Source organism: Leopardus geoffroyi, chromosome D2 (genome assembly GCF_018350155.1).
Source record: "Leopardus geoffroyi isolate Oge1 chromosome D2, O.geoffroyi_Oge1_pat1.0, whole genome shotgun sequence".
Taxonomy (NCBI): Eukaryota; Metazoa; Chordata; class Mammalia; order Carnivora; family Felidae; genus Leopardus; species Leopardus geoffroyi.
Genome location: NC_059334.1, coordinates 16,763,657 through 16,785,209, shown reverse-complemented (window position 1 = coordinate 16,785,209; position 21,553 = coordinate 16,763,657). Strand labels below are relative to the sequence as shown.

Below are 21,553 nucleotides of genomic sequence, written 5' to 3'. Positions count from 1 at the left end.
TCTTTGCCCAAATGTCAGTGAGATCTTATTTAAAACTGCAGCCCCACCGCCTGCCAGCATTCTTGATGCCCCTTATTGGGTTCTACGGTTTTTCTTCTTTCCCGACACTCATCACTTTCTAAGGCTCCATAAACCGTACTCATTATCTTAATTTTTGTCTTCCTGCACAAGAATGCATGTCGAGAGACGGTTTAGAATTTTGTGCTGTACCCTCAACACCTCAAACTGGTGGCTGACACCCCGAGGAGACACTCAGTGAATATTTGTTAAGAGGGTCATATGACTAGGTCCAAGGACAGGTCACCATGGCAATATAGAGGAAGGACATTTAACACAGGCTGGAGAGGGTGACACCTGAGTTGGGTGTTGAAGGACATACAGGGTGAGGCAGGCAAGGGTGGGAGGAAGGTGTGTTTTAGGGAGCAAGGCCAAATCCATTCACTGATAGGCCAAGAATCCATCTTCAGAAAATATCTGGGCTTCCTGTCGAGAAGAAAAATACTTAAAAATGAATGTATTGTTAACTCTCCGACAAACGACGGGATTACTGTGTCTACATGTGGGTTAAATAAGACGATACTGTTTTCTGGAAGGGTTTTGTGAAGTCCTTCCTGTCATTGTCACCCAGCCGGCGGGACAACCTGCTGAGTGGAAGCTCATGTTCTTCTCTTGGCTTCTCTTTCAGTCTCAGAGTGTTTATCTTCATAATTTTAATGTGATTTTGAGAACAGTGAGCATTCAGTCAGGTCAGGAAATTTGCGTTCCTTTTTATTATGCATTTTTTCATGCAGATAAGGGTACAATGTGATGTTTTTGTTTAAAATAACTTTCTAACTCTTTCTGTGGACTTTATACTCAAATTACACTTTCTCTTTATATAACTTTTTTTTTGAGAAGCTAATGCATCTGGCATGGGAAAAATGTACATTTGCGGTTCTTTTTTTAAAGGAGAATAAAGAATTTCAGTTTTGAAATAGTTTCTAAATGTTCTTGGCTTAGAAAAAATAAGTTTGCTTGAGTGCTATTGTAATTTGGCTTTCATTTTTCCCCCCTCCTTCAAACCAACATAGGTAAAGTCCTTAAGATTAAAGCTTCAGAAACTTCAAGAAAAAGCAGTTGAGGAAGATGATTATGACAAGGGTGAGTTTTATTTTATTTTTTATTAATTATTTCTCATTTTCTCTGGAATGTACCATTTCTCTTTTATCCTCATTCATACCTGCCTTCTACACCTCAGTGAATTGTGTGGTCTGTTCCTCTGATCACCTCCACTCAATAACAATTGACTGTTTTACCGCACTGTTATTTTGTGGATTTCAAAGCACTTTATGAGCATTAATCATTGGGCTATAAATTTGTTGATAATCCAGAAATACTCAGAGTACTTGCACAATGGAAGTTATATTAACTCATCATCTGCCTGCTTAGAGTGTGATATATCTATAATTTATTCATCCATTGAAAAAATATTTGTTGTACACCTATCGTGTGCTGCGCAATGTGGCAGGAATAGAAAAGTAAGGTGGACGCATTATCTGATCTTGGGATGCCTGTAAATATAAGTCCCCAAGAAGCTTTTTGACTTCATACTCTCCGGGACCAGAGAGAGAAAATGGGATGAGTCTGAGAAATGCCAGGCTGTGCCAAAGGGGTCAAATGTATCAAATTCCCATGTAGATGCCCCCAAATATCCATACTAGAAAGGAAAAGTAACATGAGACCAGACGATGTAGGAGTTGGTCAGATGCCACAAAAAAACAGTTAACATGACCGTCCCAAAGTAGGATCTGCAGCAGAAACAGCTGACGTGGCAGCTGAATGGACACAGAGCAGACTGGGTCAAAGGAAGGATTTCAGGAATGGTTGGCCTGGGAAGAATCTTCAAGATTACGGATGCCGATTGCGAGATGCCACAGCCATTTCTGCTGCATCTGGGGAAGAGAGAGGACTTAACATGCAGGTTCCCCCAGACACTTAGGAACTTGGTAGATAGTCCTGGTGATAACCAGGTTCAGCACACTCAGGATTGGTCTGGAAATAGAATGCAGACTTAAGGATTCTTAGCCTAGAGGCTTGAACCTTCAACCTTCTTGACCCGTTTTCTCGTGTTCCCAGTGAATACGTCACAGACCACTGGCACCGGGGCACTACAGGAGTGGGATGAGCGATCTCCAACAGGAGGCGGCAGATCCTATTCTGGAAACACCCGGAGCTGGTGCTGTGTGGTGTTGTCAGTACATTTACCACGGAGGTGGGGGTTAGAGTGCGCCGGGGTGGGAGGAGGGGGAGGAATTGGGGAATGCAGGTGGAGGTCTAAACTCTCCTGCTCTTTCTACAGGCGGCCTTGATTTTGTGAGGGTGCTAGGTGGGAGAGAGGAGCGAGTCTGAGACAAGGGCCCCCATGAACCCCGCACAGCTGTGGGCAGAGAGCACATGAGCGGTGCCTGCACCAGGGTGCCCCCTGCTGAGTTTTGTCTGTGAAGGAAGCCTAGGTTTGCAGCTCCGAACTGCTGCCCAAATTAACTTTCTCTGGCGTGGGCCTTTAGCACACAGCTCTGCTCTAACACACAAAACTGAAGACACAAGTGGAAAACCAAGCCCTCTTTTTCTGATCGAGGCCTGGTGAACTTTTCCGGACTTGGTTTTCTCAGCGGGCTTCATTAAACAAAGGCCTCGCTTCTTTAGTCTTTTCTCCAGATAGCTCTGAAACACCCAAGGGAACAAGGTTGGATAAGATACGCCTCATCAGGGAAGCCAAAGGAACAAAGACACCTTTATTTGGTGTTTCCGTCTGATTTTTTTTTCTTGTTCTATGTCAAGAATGAGAATGTCTCCTCAATGAGAACTGGGAGGGCAGGCCGGGCCGTCCGCGTTCCACAAGCCTTCTGGGTGGTTGGGAGGTGTACTGGTGTGTGAGAAAACCCCGGTGCAGGGCTCTGCTTGCTGGAGGACCAGGCCGTGGTGCAGCAAGCCGCCAGCTGAGTTCTGGAGGCGGGGGCTGGTCAGGGGCTCTGTCCCTCCTGATCCACCAGGAGTCTGTGGGCAACCACCCTGGGAGGCACTTAACACAGCGAGTCACATAGCTCCCCCCTCCTGTTTAAACTCCCAAACCTTGCAAGTCTGGTTCAGGGTGTTGAGAGGTGAATGTTCGGATGAAGTGTGCAGAGGGCCTGGCACGTAGTGGGTCGGGAGTCAGTCAGTATTTTGTGATGAACAAGTGAGTTGCTTGCTGCTGAATGCATATGCACCACCCCCCTCCCTCCCCCCCCCCCCCCCCCCCCCCCCGCCCCCAGATGTCAGGCTAGAGTGAGCGCAAGAGCCGAGAACTCTCACCACCTCAAGATGGCTTACGCAGCTCATCCGCAGTCTGCTGGGGCGGGGTGCATGTAGGGAAGATGTTTGTGTGGAGCGTGGCTTATTACTTAAAAAAATTCCTACTGAGCATCTATCGTATATAGGCTTCTCAAACTTTAACGTGCATGTGAATCGCCTGCGTAATGTGTAAAATGCACATTCTGACCAAGGAGGGCTGGGCTGCGGTGGAGACACTGTTTCTAGTAAGTTTCCAAAGGATGCTCGCGCAGCGGTCCAGAGAACCGCACCTGGAGTAGGGATGGGCTACAAGGACGACATGAGGCCATTTTTAAAGACCCACCGTGGGGCGCCTGGGTGGCGCAGTCGGTTAAGCGTCCGACTTCAGCCAGGTCACGATCTCGCGGTCCGTGAGTTCGAGCCCCGCATCAGGCTCTGGGCTGATGGCTCAGAGCCTGGAGCCTGTTTCCGATTCTGTGTCTCCCTCTCTCTCTGCCCCAACCCCCATTCATGCTCTGTCTCTCTCTGTCCCAAAAAAATAAATTAAAAAAAAAAAAAAAAAAAAAAAGACCCACCGAGCACTGTCCTTAGGATTTTCATCTCAGGTGTTTTATGGCCCGGGAGGGGAAATAGCACAGTACACAATAAGGGTAGTGAAGTTACACATAACATGTCCCTTAAAATATAAACAGAGGGAGTTCTAAAAGGGGAGAAATTACTGCTGGTGGTGGCGTGGGTGCAGATCCAGCCCTGTGGAGAAGGTGATAGTGTAGACGCGCCTCGGAGGGTGTGGGGGTTGCCATCTGAAAGAGCATTTTAGAGAACGCAGAGGGGTGTAAAAGCCACCGTCCAGCAGTTTGTCTGGACGTGACATGTGAAGTCGGCTGTTGTTGGAAATGGATCACTGCAGGGCCCAGTTGGAACAGTGCATGAACTGGCGCATAGCAGGTGATCACTAAATTCTCATAAACCAATGGCCAAGTCATTAGGGAAGTTGGATTGATATTGAGGTGGAGAATTTGTTGTAATGAGATTTGTTGAAGTAGGATTTGAATGAGATTTCCTTTCTCACATGGCTTATCCAGGGGTTTAAGAATTGTGACTTTTCTTTATACTCAGCCTTTGCAGTCTGTGAGCGGACTCACTTCTGCCTCAGTGTTCGTGGCAGCTGTGGGGCTGTGCTGTGTCTCAGGGGAAGGGGGCTGCTGGAGTCTGAGAGGTTTGCCGGGAGAACCTGGAGGGCTCTCCTCTGGTTTTGTTGCCTTTCTCTCTTTCTTTCTAGTTTCACTCATAGAAATGACTTTGAATTCCAGAGAAAGGAGCACTTGGCACAGAATAGAAAGTTTCATGTTTTATCTCCTCAAAGTGCCAGCAAATTGACCCGCTGACGCCTTGTGGGGAAACCTCCAGGGCTCTAATTACATCTCTACTTCGCCTGGGAAGTAAAGTCAATAATTCCTTCTATTCTTGAATGGGGCCGGGAGGGCTTGGCAGGAAAAGAATACTACTATTTGGTACTTGCTTAGAGTTTTTCTCCAGAGGCTCAAAATGCTTTACTGGTTTCATCCCGTCGGTGCTTGTCCCATGTCTGTGGTCAGCTGAGGGGCGAGTGTGGGACCTCAGAGTCCTTCAGAAGGAGTGAGTGCCGCCCAGGAATGGGAGATGGGGCTCAGGGTCTGTGACACGCTGGGAGGGGAAAAAGGAGAGCATGAACAATGACGTCCACTGTGGTTGATGTTCTAACTGTCCCTGCACCGACGTGACGTGTGGTCTAGAACGTCCCCCCTGCCTGTGACCATGTTCACTGCTCATTTCTGAAGCAAATGGGGTGAGGTCGTGGGGAAGAAGGAGAAAAATTTTGGGAATTCGCCATTTCAGTGAGTCACATCACTGTGATCTGTAGCACAGCTGGCTTTACCCTGCTTGTTTAGGATTTCTTTCCTGGTGCGAAAAGCAGCCAGCACTGAATTGGTTCCTCTGTCCTTTGTCTCCACCAATGTCATTAGGACAAAACGAGGGTATGATGTGAGGCATGGAAGGAGGAATGATGACCGCAGAGGCCAAGCATAAAACCAGTCTAGACAGTGCCCAGTTCTTGCCTCAATTGTCATAAACTTGGCTTTGCTTTCTTTAGCAAGATTGGTTTGTCCACAATTGCTCTTTGGTGACGGTGTGCAAATCATCCAAGCTGACAGCCCTGTCTGTTGGGGGGATCCCACTCTCTATCTCCTCTAGGGTTTGGCATCTGAGTGGCTTCCTGGAGGTTTGTGCTTAGAACCAGAAGCCCCGCTTCGTCTTCTCTTAGCTGTAGAGGTGCCAGAGCCCTTTCAAAATGGCAGCTGGATGCCACTCGGGGGTCCCCAGAACGGGAAGGGCTACTCTTGGCACCCTGTGTTGTTCTGTGTCCCTGTTGAAAAGGTAGGCTGCATTTGGGGTCTGCTCAGAGACACGACTGGCGCTTGAAGATGTTTCCAGAGAAAAGAGCCACACTGAGCACACATGGGAATGAAGAGTGCAGTTTCTGTCCGCGGTCCCCCTGCACATGCACTTCCTTTTCTCCCTGCACCCCAGGGTTTGGAAACACCCTCACTTGGTCTGCTATCTACCGGAGTCTGTCTCTATTGCTCTGGGGGGTGCTTGCAGGAAGTATCAGGAAAAGAAGCTAAGACAATGCAACCAAGTGAAATAAATGACATTTGGTACACATTCCTTTTCTGGGGTGTGTTTGTATGTGGTGTGTAATATTAATGTGCAGCTGTCCCACATCCTCTCCCAGCTGGGCACTTTCCCACACGCCGCTGATCACATCCCAGCATCACTGTGGGAGGAATCGGCACTGCCCCTGAGTCTCCGGCCAGGCCACGGAAGCTGCTCAGAAGGGACTAGCCATGTGCTCCAGACACCCATCCCCTTTGCCTCCTGTCCTCGCTGGCTCTCCGAGCATTGTGTAATCCAGCATGGAAAACCGAGCTCTTGAGGAGTTGTGGGGACCGATCCTAGCCAGGAGGTTTCTGGGTTCTGGAATCTCTTATTTACATGACAACTAGGGAAGGAACAGAGGAGGGTTCCACGATGGGATACGGGGGGGGGGGGGGCACGGGGGGAAGACTTTCCATGATTTTATCTTAAAACATTAGGCTGTTAGGAAATTTGCTCTTGAATTATTTCAATTTTAGTCTTCAACATTATCCTCACCAAAGCAGAACTTGTGTGTCTGCTTCCTCTTATTTTAAGTAGAAACTTAAAAATTGAAGGATGCCTGGGTGGCTCAGTTGGTTAAGCGTCCCACTCTTGATTTCAGCTCAGGTCATGATCTCACGGTTTGTGAGTTCGAGCCCCATGTCGGGCTCTGTGATGATGGTGAGGAGTCTGCTTGGGATTCTCTCTCTCTCCCTCTCTCTCGGCCCCTCCCCTGCACTCTCTCTTGAAAATAAATGAATTTTAAGAATTTTAATTCAAGAAAACTTAAAAATTGAGAGATGAGCTAGACATTAAAACGCGTTGTAAACGAGAATGCGGACAAACGCCATTTACTTCACCTAGTTGCATTGTCTTAGCCTCTTTTTCTGTTGACAGAAGAGTTTATGACTCTGTAAATTAAGGGCCACAATCTCTGCCGGTATTGGCTTTCAGGTCACCATTGGTATTTGCAGTTTGTGTGTTGGCATTTTTCATGAGTGCTAGGAGTGTAGTACATCGTGTAACACCTACTTCAGATGTGGTGAGCTTTGTGCACAGACCCCGATGGTCTACCTGTGTATGATAAGCTTCCTTCTCATATGTAGCACAGGATGTGGTTGATGGAGCAGGAAGGTGGGCAGAAGGCCCTCTTGTTTTTAGAAGACTGACTTTGAAGCTTCTCCCACAGGTTTTCCACGTTGCTGCTATCCTCCCAGAGTTGCTGAGAGGCTGGCTGGGATCCCAGGAGAGCAAGCTCCCCTGAGGGAATGTTCCATCTGGGCCCGAGGAACTCAGCTGCTCTGCAGGTGCCAGACAGGACCAAGCAGTGACTTAGATTGTCTGGGGCCAGCTCACTGGGATAGAATGATCATCTTGTCTGTGAGGGCACTTAGGGCTTCAGAAATGTCAACAATTTCACTTGATTTATCGCATGTTCAAGGAGTGTTTCATCTCTTTCTATAGATTGAGAAATGGGTAACAGGACTGGAAGGGGTGTCCCTTCCTATACAGCCATTTGATAGAAAAGTTAAAAAAAAAAGGCAGACTTTAGTGATTTAAGTGGGCTGATTATGCCTTTCTCTGTCTGCAAAGGAACCTGGCTATTATTGGTATCTTTTTTTGGTCTAAAACCCTGCAGATAGTTAAGAGCAGAGCCTGGCTTTTAGGCCAGTATATCACAGTACCTTTTCACATGAACAATCTTTTACTGAGTTTTTTCCAGGTTCACCGTGCCATGGTGGACCAAAAGAAATGTGGTACAGGATGTTAGCTTTTTTCTAGAAGAATGTTAGCTTATTTGGGATAAAATATAAATAATATGAATGTGTGAAATTTCAGTTAACATTAGAATTGATTGAGTGTGTGTGTGTGTGTGTGTGTGTGTGTGTGAGGGCTGTCTACTTTCAAGAGGAAGAGACCCAAGAAGCAGAGGAGAGGACTTACAGTTTGGTGTGATGGTGCTGGGGCGGTGAGTGGGGTCAGGAGATCCAGAGTGCCAGGGCCCTCACTTTTCTCTCTGCAGTTTGATTTAATCTCTCAAAACACTTGTTTCACTTACCTGTTGTTGCATATAGTAGGCTGAAAAATGGCCTCCAAAAGACATCCACACTGTAATTCCTGGAATTTGTAGATGTTACCTTATTTGGAAAAGGCTCTTTGCAGGCATGATTAAATCAATGATCTTGGGATGAGATTATCCTGGATTATTGGGGTAGGCCCTAAATGCTATCACATGTGTCCTGAAGAGAGAGGCAGAGGGGGGACTAGTAGAAGAAGAGGAGGTGATACGATCACAGAAGCAGACATTGGAGTGATGTGCCCACGATACATAGAATGCTGGCAGCCAACTGAAATTGGAAGAGGCAAGGAAAAGATTCTCCATGAGAGTCTGTAGAGGGAGTATGGCCTGGCAGACAACTTGATTTCAGCCCAATAAAACTGATTGCAGACTTATGGCCTCTATGAAACTATGAAAGAATATGAAAGAATAAATTTGTCGTTTTAAGCCTCTAAGTTTGCGGTTATTTTTTACATAGGAAACTAATATAGTGCATAACAAACCACCATAAAATTTAGTACTTAAAACAATGTCAGGGAGTGACATCAAGAAAATGGCAGAATAAGCAACTCCAAGCGCTCATTTCCCTCATAGAAACATCGAAAGAGAAGTAGAAAGTGTGAGAACCAGCATTTTCAGAACTCTGGAAAATACACCAAGGTTTAGAGCAACCAAGCAAACATTGAACCAAGAAAAAGGCAACTTGAAAATGATGGGAGAGCTTTGTGGCTTTTGCTCTCGTCCCACCCCTTCTCAGGACAGCAGTGACCTTGGAGATAACAGCTCACATTCCTGGTGTGGGACTCTGGTCCTTGATTCCCCAGGGAGCAAAGCAGACTTTACTTGAAAATTATTGCATGAGTCTGTTCTAACCTGTCTAGGGTTCCCTAAAGGACTGAAATCCAGTGCTTGTCTCTGTTTTGGCTAACTCAGGGGAGAGGCTGGGAAAATGGCAGACATTGCTTGAAAACACTGCCAGGTTAACTAACAAACTTCAAACACCTGGGAGAAAGGTCACTGGTTGTCTAAAGACCAGGAGCAATAGCTGGGGCACATCTTTGGGAAATTCAGAAGTACCTGTGTATATAGGGAAATTTAGAAAACCACTTGCTTGCTCAGGGCAAGATACATGCTCGGAGAAGAGCATAGAAGACACTAAGCTTTCATCTAAGGATGATCCTGGGGCTCAGGGCAAGCCTGCTCAAGTGTTGAAAGAGTACTCCAGCACAGAACCAATCTGCAAAGACTGGAAGAGGAATTTGTTTGTTTTGGTGTCTCTGTGTGTGTTTCTTCTTTTTTGCTTTTTCCCCCCTTGGCTTTCTTTTCTGTTTTTTCTTTTTCTCCTGGCATTTGAAGAAATCGTTGTCTAAACACTTGCTGAACACTAGCTATAAGAACAGAGACTGCAGTGACCACACTCCTCAAGGAATAGTCTTTAAAAAAATAGTTTGGAAAAGTATCTAAACAGATAGACTACTTCAGCCTTCAAAAATGTTGATGACAACAAAACAAAAACAACAGAAAGCCCCACAAACTGGGGAGTTTGGAGAATCTGATTTCCAGAGTCACCACATTATAATATTCAAGTGTCCAGTTTTTAACAAAGCATCACAAGGCATACAAAGAAACAGAAACACATGGCCCACTGAAAGAGGCAAAATAAATGGACAGAAACCATCCCTGAAGAAGCCCAGACCTCAGACTTATTGAAGACCTTAAAAAAACTGTCTTAAAGATGTCCAAAGAGTTAAAGAAACATGGATGAAGAACTAAAGGAGATCAGAAAAACAATGTATGAACAAAATGAGAATACCAATAAGGAAATAGAAATTGTAACAAGGAATCAAATCTGGAGCTGAAAAGTATAACTAAAATAAAATATTCACTAGAAGGGTTCAACAATAGATCTGAACAGGCAGAAAAACAATCAGCAAACTCAAGACACAACAATTGAAATAATTGAGTCTGAAGAGAAGAAAGAGAAAAGAATGAAGAAAATTAAAGATGGTCTCAGAGGCCACTGGGAGATTATCAAGCAGACCAACATATACCTATGGGAGTTCCAGGAGAAGAGAGAGAGGAGCAGGAGAATATTTGAAGAAATATTGGCTGACCACTTCCTGAATTTGGTGAGAGACGTGAAACTACAAATTCAAGAGCTCAATGAACAAGTGAGGTAAACTGAAAGAGACAGGGAAACAAATAATCAAATTGCCAAAAGTAAAAGATAATCTTGAAAGTAGCAAGAGAGAAGCAACTCATCACATACAAGGGATCCTCAATAAGACTGACAGCTATTTTCTCATTACCACAGAGACCAGAAGGCGGAGGGAAGATATATTTAAAGTGTGGAAAGAAAAAAATCGGCAATCAAGAATTCTATACCCAGAAAAAGTGTCATTCAAAAAAATGAGGGAGAGGGGAGCCTGGGTGGTTCAGTTGGGTAAGCATCCAACTTCGGCTCAGATCATAATCTTGAGGTTTGTGAGTTTAAGCCCCGCATCAGGCTCTGTGCTGACAGCTCAGAGCCTGGAGCCTGCTTCAGATTCTGTGTCTCCCTCTCTTTCTGCCCCTCCCTCACTCTCACTCCATCTCTCTTTCTCTCAAAAATAAATAAACATTTAAAAAATGAGGGAAATAGTAAGAAATTTCCAGAAAACAAAAGCTAAAGGGGCTCATTACCACTAGACCTGCTCTGTAAGAAATGCTAATGGGTGTCCTTCAGGTTGAAATAAAAGGACATTAGAGAGTAAGTTGAAGCCATATGAGGAAATAAATAAATCAGTAATGGTAAATAGATGAGCAAATATAAAAGCCAGTATTACTGTATTTTTTGTTTGCAATGACACTTTTCATTTTCTACATGATTTAAAAAAACAAATTCATAAAATTTATAATTTATAAATTATAAACCTATGATACTGAGTGCACAGGGTAAAAAGATGTAATTTGTGACAGCAATAACAAAGGAGCTGTATAGGAGCAGAGTTTTTATATTTTATTGAAGGTAAGTTGATATCAATTCAAATCAGGTTGTTATAACTTTAGAGTGGTAAATATAATCCCCATGGCAACCACAAAGAAAATATCAAAAAAATATACACAAGAGGAATCAAAACAGTTTGGTACAAAAAAATCAATTAAACCCCAAAGAAGACAGTAATGGAGGCAATGAAGGACAAAAAAAAAAAAAAAAGACTTACAGAAAATGAATAAGAAAATGGCAGAACTATGTCCCTCTCTCTTTTTTTTTTTAAAGTTTATTTATTTATTTTGTGAGAGAGAGGGTGCATGCTCCAGCATGGTAGGGGCAGAGAGAGAGGGAGAGAGACAAAGAGAAAGAGAGGGAGAGAGAGAGAGAGAATCCCAAGCAAGCTCTGCACCATCAGTGCAGAGCCTGATGTGGGGCTCGAACTCATGAACTGTGAGATCATGGCCTGAACTGAAGTCGGATGCTTCACTGACTGAGCCACCCAGGTGCCCTAGAACTATCTCCTTCTTTATCAGTAATTACTTTAAATGTAAATGGATTAAACTTTGTAATCAAGGGGTGCCTGGATGGCTCAGTTGGTTAAGCATCTGATTTCAGCTTAGGTCATGATCTTGCAGTTTGTGAGTTTGAGCCCTACATTGGGCTCTGCTGTCAGCTCAGAGCTCACTTTGGATCCTCTGTCTCCCACTCTTTGACACCTCTTCTGCCCAAAAATTAAATAAATATTTAAAAAATCGTAATCAAAAGGTAGAGACTGACGGATAAAAAAAATGATCCAACTATATACCATTTACAAAAGACTCACTTTAGACCCAATGACACAAATAGATTGATAGTCCATGCAAATGGTAACCAGAAGAGAGCTGGGGTATCTATACTATTAGACAAAATAGACTTCAAGTAAAAAACTGTTATGAGACCAAAGAGGCACTATATTTTGATAAAAGCATCAATTCATCAAGAAGATACAATAATTTTAAACATATATGCACCAAACAACAGAGCCCCCAAATATATGAAACAAATATTAACAGAATATGATTCTCCATTATAGTTGGAGACTTCAGTACACTACTTTTAATAATGCTGAGAACATCTGGACAATTGATAAGGGTATAGAGACTTGACTAACACTGTAAACCTTCTAGACTTAACAGATGTGTATAGAACACTCCAGCCAACAGCAGAATGCATTTTTCTCAAGTGCACATGGAACATTCTCCAAGATAGACCACGTGTTGGGCCACAAATAAATCTCAATAAATTTAAAAAATTGTGATGATACAAAGTATCATTTCCAACCACAATGCAATGAAGCTAGAACTGAAAACTGAAGGACAATTGGAAAACGTACAAAATATGTAGAAAACTAAGCAAGACACTCTTAGAGAACCAATGGGTAAAAAATACATCTCAAAAGAAATTAGAAAACATTTAGAGGTGAATGAAAAGGAAAACCCAACATCTCAGAACTCATGGGATACAACCAAGACAGTGCTCAGAGGAAAATTTATAGTTGTAAATACGTATATTAAGAAAGGAGAAAGATCTCAAAATCAATAACCCAGCTTTACACACCAATGAGCTAGAAAAGAAAAGCAAACTAAACCCAAAGCTAGCAGTAGGAAGTAAAGATTAGAGCTGAGATAAGTAAAATAGAAAATAGAAAACCAATAGAGAGAATCAATAAAACCAAAATTTAGTGCTTCAAAAATATCAACAAAATTGACAAAGAAAAAAAGAGAGAAAATGGGAACAACTAAAATTATAAATGAAAATGAGAACATTACTCCCAAATGTATGAAATAAAAATGAAAATTAGAGAATACTATGAATAATTGTATGTCAGCAAATTGGATAACCTGGATGAAATGGTCCAATTCTTAGAAAAGCACAAATTACCTACATTGACTGAAGAACGAGTCAAGAGACGGAATTAGTAATCAAAAACCTTCCAACAGAGAAAGGTCCAGGACCAGATGGCTTTACTGGTTAATACCATCAATCATTTAAGAGGAATTTAACACTAATCCTTCTTTAACTGTTATGAAGAATAGTAGAGGAGAGAACACTTCCTAACTCATTCTATGAGGCCAGCATTATCCTGATACCAAAGATGAAGTCATCACAAGAAAGAAAATTACAGATCAATATCACTTATAAATATGGATGCAAACATCCTTCACAATGTTGAGGTATAGATGCAAATCAAAACCATACCCACTAGGATGGCTACTATAAAAAAGTATTGTATAGTATGGCTACTATAAAAAAGTAACAAGTATTGGTGAGAATGTGGAGAAATTGGAACTCTCATACACTGCTGTGGGAATACCAAAGATGAAGTCATCACAAGAAAGAAAATTACAGATCAATATCACTTATAAATATGGATGCAAACATCCTTCACAATGTTGAGGTATAGATGCAAATCAAAACCATACCCACTAGGATGGCTACTATAAAAAAGTATTGTATAGTATGGCTACTATAAAAAAATGGTCAGTAACAAGTATTGGTGAGAATGTGGAGAAATTGGAACTCTCATACACTGCTGTGGGAATGTAAAATGATGCGGTACTATTGAAAACAGTTCAGTGGTTCCTCAAGAAACTAAACATGTGCAAACAATTCTACTCCTAAGTATTTTCCCAAAGCAATTGAAAGCAGGGACTCAAACAGATATTTGTATGCAAATGTTCATGCAGCATTACTCGCATTAGCCAAGAGGTAGCAACAAACCCAAATGTCCATCAGTAGATGAATGGATAAACAAATTGTGTTATGTCCACTACAAAGGAATATTATTCAACCGTAAAAAGGAATGAAGTCCTGATACATGCAACAACATAGATGAATCTTTTTTTTTTTTTTTCTGGCATAGATGAATCTTAAAAACATTACATTCATAGGGTGCCTGGATCGCCCAGTTGTTTCAGCAGCCGACTCTTGATTTCAGCTCAGGTCATGATGTCACCATTTGCGAGTTCGAGCTCTGTGTTGGACTCTGCACTGACAGTGTGGAGTCTGCTTGGGATTCTCTCTCTCCCCCCCGCCCCCCGTCTCTACCCCACTTATGCTCTCTCTTTCTCTCAAAAATAAACATTAAAAAACCATTATGTTCAGTGAAATAACCCAGACACAAAAGGACAAATATTGTGTGATTCCACTTACACGAAATACCTGGAATAGGCAAGTTCAGAAACAAAGTAGAACGGAAGTTAACAGGGATGGGGGAGGGGAATGGGTAGTTACTGCTTAATGGATGCACAGTTTCTGTTTGGGAGTATAAAAGGTTTTAGACATGTTAAGTGGCGATGGTCACACAACATTGTGAATGTACTTAATGCCACTGAATTGTATATTTAAAAATGGCTAAATGGCAAATTTTGTATTATACATATTTTACCATAATTAAGAAAATTAATGCAATGTGCCCAAACCCATTGAGTTGTATACTCTAAATGGGTGAATTGTATGGCATGTGAATTATACTCGACAAAACTGTGTAAGAAAAACAAGGACAATATTTATTTTGCTCATGAATCTGCATTTTGGGCAGGGCTGAGTGAGTGTAGCTTATCTCTACTCCAGGCGTCAACTGGGATGGCTGGAAGGCTGGGGCCTGGAGTCACCTGCAGTGTTGGTCACTCAAGTGTCTGGTGGTTGATGCTGACTCTCTTGTGGGTACTTGGCTGGGTCTGGGACACCTGTAGCCTTTCCATGTGGCTGTTTGGCTTCCTCATTGTATGGTGATGACATCCTGAGGGACAGTTGGGCAAAAACTATTACTTCTTATGGACTGACCTTGGAAGTCAGGCAGTGTTACTACTGCTGCATTTTACTCATTAGAAATAAGTCACTAAGGGTGATGTGACCCATGCTTGCGGGCAGAGTAATTGCCCATCTTTTGATGGGAGGAGTGGCAAAAGAACTTGTCGGCATCTTTTTGAAACCACCACAGACTGCCCTTTATTCTTGTGTGTTTTTACATTCTTTCCACATCCAAAATATCCTCGTCCACTCTCAAAGCCCCTCAACAGCCACATATGATGGCATCAGGTTCAGGGTGGATGTCCAGGAGCTCCATGTGTAATTCACGTGCAGCTGCAGGTGAGGCTCCCAGGGTGGGATTCTCCGAGCACAGCTTCTTGGGTACAGTTTCTCTCGATGATCGCTCGGAACACTTATGTTCTGAAGCTACAGCTTGTCAACCCCCACAGTCCCAACATAGGATGGTGGGACAGGTGTGAGATCACTGCTATAGATACGTCTTCAGAAAGAGGGGATGTGGGGGCCACACGGCAGCCACGGGTCCACGGCGATTCTGAAATCCAGCTGGGCTCCTGTTGCCAGTTTCTTGTTTAGGGTTTATCCCTACTGCCTGGGAGTGATTTTCCGTGGTTTCCCTCGGCTCTGACCCGTGGGCTCCTGGTTCTACACCCTGAGTCACCCTTCCTTGTCCATAAGCAACAGCCTGAATTTGGAGCCAAGTAATTTTCTCAGCCTGCTTTCCACCCGTACAAGTTTGGGGGCCTAAATGCCTTTTTTCATCTCGTACTTTCCTTGTTCTCTCCAACTTGCCATGATTCTTTGAAAAATGTTTTGGATTTCATATGAATCAATTTATAATCCACTCTATCAGACAAAAGCTATGCCCACAGATCTCTTCAAGAATAGCCTCTTTTTCAGGCTCCCTGTAAAGTTTGCAGGAGGTGAGGCAGCGGGAACAATGCTCCTAAGATTCTTACAGGGCTGTTTGACTGTTTGAAAGGGTCTGTGATCTTTCTGAGATCTTAGAAAGGGTTTTACAGTTTACGTCCTTGGCCTCATGTCTTAACCATATTTTCCGGCAGCACTCTGGGGTTGATCTTTGCCTGGGAGCTGTTTTTAGCCTTGTTTGTCATCTGATGAAGCTGGGGATCAGGACCAGTGTTAATTTCAAGCCCAGCAAGTCCTGACTTCTTTATAGGAAGTCGTTTCCTTTGCTTCTTTCTCTGTTCTCACACCGTACTGTGGGTAGTAAGGAGAAGTCAGGTGGTCGCTTCAGCCCCCTGCCTGGAAATCTCCCTAGCCAGACTACCCAGCTCAATGGACACACTTTCTATTTTCTGTGTCAGTGTCACTTTCAGGCGACAGTGTTTTCAAACTTACGTTCTTTGTTCCAGCTTCTGATAACATTTTCCTCTGTCTCCTTGATGTCCTCACCCCCAGCTTCCTCAAGCTCAATCTAACTCTTCTCCTGTGTCGTTAGGGCCCTTCCAGCTTCCCAAACCTATGGCCCAGTCCCAAATCCGTGGCCACGTGTTTTGGGTTTTGTCATGGCAGAACCCCACTAAGGCACCAAAATCTGTTCCTGTTATCTGTTGCTTTGTAGCAAATGACCCCTATCAGGCTTAGGGGCTTATCAAAATGACAACATTTATTGTGCTCAGAAGAATCTATAATTTGGGGAAATCTCAGCAGAGATAGCTCTTTTTTTGCTCCATTTGGCCTTAGCCGGGCAGCTCACAGAATGAGTGAGGCCTGGGGTCATCTGAAGGCCCGCTCTCATGTCGGGCAGTTGATGCCTGTCAGCTGGGTTGTGGCTGGACTGCCCATTTGTGGCCTTCCCGTGGGGCTGCTTGTCTTCCTTACAGCGTGATGGTGAGTGTCCTGGGGGTGGGGAACGGGGGAGGGAGGCGGAGGAAAGTCTGTTGTCTTTTATGACTTCATGTAGAAAATTGTGTGGTGTTAATTCCACCACATCCTGTTCACTTGAAGCAAGTCACCAAAGTTAGCCCATCTTCAAGCAGAGAAGAGTTAGGCCAATGTTTTGTTTTTGTTTTTGTTTTTAATATATGTATATTTAACATTTATTTTTGAGAGAGAGAGAGAGAGAGAGACAGAGTGCTAGTGATGGAGGGGAAGAGAGAAGGAGACACAGAATCTGAAACAGGCTCCAGGCTCTAGCTGTCAGCACAGAGCCCAACGTGGGGCTCGAACTCACAAACAGTGAGGTCATGACCTGAGCCAGAGTCGGACGCTCACCTGCCTGAGCCACCCAGGCGCCCCTGGACAGAGGAATGTTTTAAGGCGATCATACCAGTTTACTCCACCTGGCAGTTCAAGACTTGTGTACTAACAGCACCATGACTTGAGAAGAAAGGAGACTTCCCTCCGCGGCTCCAGTTTGAAAACTTTCAGGGCGGGCTTGGGACAGGTGCCAACTCCTTGGACCAGTTGCTGTAGCTAAAGGGGTGAGGTGGTGCGATTAGCCAAGTTGTGTTTACCTGTCTGTCTCTGTGATGAGGTGGGTACATCTGTTATGAGAAGGTGAGGGAGCTGGGGCCAAGCAGATAAAAATAGTAGCCTAGTGAAGCACACACACGCATGAAGTAATTAAGAGTGGTTGAGAACAACGTATGAATTTCAAAATGAGGGATGCTAAAAATATACAAGAAGACTAACATGGAAACACTCTGTACAGAGTTTATTCATTTAGTCAGGAAACACTTATTGAATGCCTGCTGTTCCTAAGCACTCTGCTGGATGATGGGAAGCCGTGGTGAATTAATACAGTCCTTCCCCTCCCAAAACCTGCTCTCACATATTAGTTTGAAGTTGCCTTTTATTTAGAGACTTTCCAGAGACTTTTGTCCTAATCCTCCCTAGGGAGCAAAGTAACCTTTGATGTGTCTCTGACTGTGGTGACATTTAGGGGGGCTTTGTGTGTTAGATTAAGAAAAAGTTCAATCCATCACTTGGTTATTATGGGGCTGATTGGCCCAATGTCCTGTCAGTGAATTGACCAATTGATGAATTCAATTGGCAGGATTAACCCTTCTATTTCAACATGAAGTGACAATTAGAAATAATTAACTCCTGTTCAAACTGGGATAGTCAGTGCTTAAAAATACCTTTAAGCAAGCTGTGAAAGATTTAACAGGTGTTTATTTACATATTCAGTTCTAACTTTCCGTATGTTTTTAGTTGAGGTACAATTTACATACAGTGAACTGTGAAATGTTTAATAACCCCCTGTGTACCTCTGGGTGAGGTCAGCTCAGCAGGCATAGCGGAGAGTCCCAGGACTAGATAAGGAGACTCAGTGCCAGTGTGGCAGTGCCTCTTTGTCCTGTAACGTGTCCTTGAACACCAGTGTGCTCCTGGATAAGCGAGGAGTGAGAATACCTATCCTTCTGTGTGGGTGGAAGGTTAAATGTGGTCATGGTGTATGTGAGGTGCTTCGTGCACAGGTGTGAAAATGCTGAGGTGGGGCTTCTTCTGAACAATGTTTACCAGCAGTTAGCATCTGTACCATGCAAAGAAGATAGAATGATTTGACTTCTTATTTTCTGTCTGTCAATAAGAAGCTTATTGGCACCTAGCCTGATTTCTTTCCAGCTGCAAAAAATTCGGAAATGAGGCAAAGCAATATATATTAAAACATGCAAATTATAATGAGGCATTTAAGGCTTGACTACTCTTCACATCTTCCTTGTGACAAAGTATTTTTCTTCTCGGTGGTAAATCTCATGACCTTGAATCTCATTCTCTGCCTCATTCTCTGTTGCATGACATTGGATGACATTGAGGAAATGAGTTTGAAACTCTGCTTGGGCTTTGGAAAATTGGGTGTCCTGGTTTTGAGGGTGGATGGAAAAAGAATAGAAGAGGAGGAAATGGAGACATAAGTGGAGGGTGAAGACAAGAGGAATTGAAGAGAGGTTGATTTTGTGCTCTGGTCATTTTTTCTGTGGGTCTCTACTGCTTTGTGACCTGTATCTTCTTGAGCAGAGAGGGTTAAGGTTCACTTCCCAGACAACTATTTAATCCATCCATTTAAAACGGTCATTTACAAATGTGGTGTCCATTTCCTCTGCGTAATGGCCATGATATGGTGCCCCTGCCCCTACTTGGGGCTCCTTGCACTGGTGATTTATCATGGGACAGCTAATCTGTTTTTATAAACTGCCCAGGCACTTAATTAAATCTGGCATCCTGTCTCATGTGAAACTGACAGCAAATTTCCTACCCACACATCCTGGATGACGGAGGGTCACAGCAGAAGAGAACCTTGAGTGGCCGTTCCCTCCAGATTTAACAAGCACTGCAGCCTGTCGTCTGCTGCTCCTGCTTCCAAACCAACGAGGGCTGAAAGCATGGCATGAATATATCAGCTGCTCTGGAGGCCCTGCTTTTGGAGATGAATCGTGACCCACTCTGAACAAAAGTTACATAGGGAAATTTGAGTACGTTTCCTATGAGAGGTGGAAACAAAAATCTTTGTTTACCAAGGTCTTCAGTTGGAAGGGGGCAGACGCCGTGCCGAACCAAAGAGTATCCCATGGGGTTCTGAGTAGAAAGCTCTAGGGACAGTGTTGACCTTTACTTTGGGGCTGGTGGCTGGGGGTCATGACCAGGAGCCTTGACACAGTTTTGAATCAGCTCTGCCTGGTGCGTCTGCCTCCTCGAGCCATTAGTGTGAGATCGTGCATTGGCCTTTTGGTCTTGTTTCAGTGAGGAAAGACAGACCAAGTGGGACAAAGTGGCAAGGCACTTATTCAGTGTGGGGACTGAGTGGCATCATAAAATAAAGTGGTGAAGGGAGAGAGTATCTCGGCAACCTCCTGAGACGATCTCAGCCAAAGTCTCTGAACCCCACGACCTGAACACCTCTCAGTTCTGCGTGTTCTGTGAGCACATTGACCTGACAGTTCTGTGCACCGCCCCCCGCCCCCCGCCCCCCGCCCATACTTTGTTTGTCTGCTCATTCTAGCCTGAAAGTGGTTTTCAGTATACCTTTGTTTCCTGACAGTCAGATCTCTCCATTAATAAGGGAAAGGGGGGGCATCTGAGTGGCTCAGTTGGTTAAGCGTCCAACTCTAGATTTTGGCTCAGGTCATGATCTCGTGGTCCGTGAGTTAGAGCCCTGCATCAGGCTCCATGCTGGCAGTGTGGAGCCTGCTTGGGATTCTCTCTCTCTCCCTCTCTCTCCCTCTCTCTCTCTCCCCCCCTCTTTCCCCCTCGCCAGCTCGCGCTCTCTCTCTCTGTCTCAAAGTAAATAAACTTTAAAGAAAAAATAAGGGAAAGGACTTGGAGATGTGACATCACGTTCCCCTCAATACTTAGGTGTAGAATGTGAGATCCATCCCTTCCTCTATAAGTTCTTGATCTCTGGCACAGCCCAACTCCTCCTGTTCTGGTTCCTGCTGCAGTGAATGGGGCCAAGCAAGAAAAACTGGGAGTCATGCTGGACACTCCCCCTGGACTTTGAGCCACTGTATCTTTTAGATTTCGTCCCCTAAATATCTCCTCCTTCTGTCCTCAGATCTCACCAGTTGTTGCCTGGACTGTAGTCTCTTAAAGGGTCCCTGCTTCCATTCTCGCCCTGCTCCGATCCATATTTCACCTTGTAACCAGTCTTCCTTGTCAAAAGCATATAGGGTCACGTTTCCATTTCACGTCTCTCCATAATGGACATTTTCAGGATAACTGGTAAACTTAGCCCGCAGTAACCCTGTCTCACCCTGGCCCTTGCGTAGCTCATTAATTTCTTTTCTTGCCACTCCTTTCCCTTTCTTTCTAATGCTTCAGTAGTTCCTGAAGGCAGAATGTCTGTTCCCGATCAGTTTACACCTCTTCCCACATTGCCTCCCTCCTTCTCCTTCTTAGATCTTATTAGACCATCAAGACTTGATTTCAGTGCTCCTTCTTTTGGGTTCTCTGCATGTTTCCCTAGCCTTGTCCATATTATGTTCTAATATAGTTGTTGGCTGTCCTCTTGGCTGAACCGTAAGCTGTCTGAGGGAGAGAACGAAACCTTGTCTGATTTTATCTCCGGCATCTAGCATAGTGCCTGGTCAAAGTTGACTTTTTTTTCCTTCTAATGTTTATTTATTTTTGAGAGAGAGAGAGAGACAGAGTGCAAGTGGGGGAGAGGCAGAGAGAGAGGGAGATACAGAATCCGAAGTAGGCTCCAGGCTCTGAGCTATCAGCACAGAGCCTGATATAGGGCTCAAACTCACAAACCATGAGATCATGACCTGAGCCGAAGTTGGCCACTTAACCGACTGAGCCACCCAGGTGCCCCTCAAAGTCGACTCTTAAGAAATGGTTGTTGGATGAACAAAGGAAAGATCAAACTACATCCCATCTACAAATAACAATTGTAATCTTTATCTTGTTATTAATAGTAAGTCTACTAACATAAAGTCACAGAGTAACCTAGTCATAAAGTATTAGTGCCTTTCAGGTCAACATAGTTAAAAACCTGACAACGAAGTTAGGTTCTTCCATTTACTAGCTGTTTAAGCTTGGAAAATTACATAATCTTTCAAAGCTTTGATTTTTCCCACCTGTACAATGGGTATCAGAGTTGTTTTGAGAATTAAATGAGGTGGTGTATGCTAAGTATTAGTGTTATATAAAATGCTGAATGAATGTCAGTGACTACAATTACCATCAGCAGTAAACTATTTAGATATTTAGGTATTATGAGTCTATACAGATAGTGTTTTAGACCTGCC

At 43.9% G+C, this 21,553-nt stretch overlaps 1 protein-coding gene across 8 annotated transcripts in view; it reads left to right on the top strand.

Moving 5' to 3' along the window:
• The window catches only part of DISC1 (DISC1 scaffold protein), a 357,158-nt gene that overhangs the window by 55,777 nt on the left and 279,828 nt on the right, over positions 1 to 21,553 (top strand). For 7 of the 8 annotated variants that reach the window (XM_045437359.1, XM_045437358.1, XM_045437357.1 and 4 more), the window contains one exon: positions 1,071 to 1,140. In XM_045437359.1, coding sequence (XP_045293315.1) covers positions 1,071 to 1,140 — 70 coding nt within the window. Of the gene's footprint in view, positions 1 to 1,070; positions 1,141 to 2,115; positions 3,651 to 21,553 lie in introns of those variants that run through there. The other variant, XM_045437362.1, reaches the window with a different exon arrangement.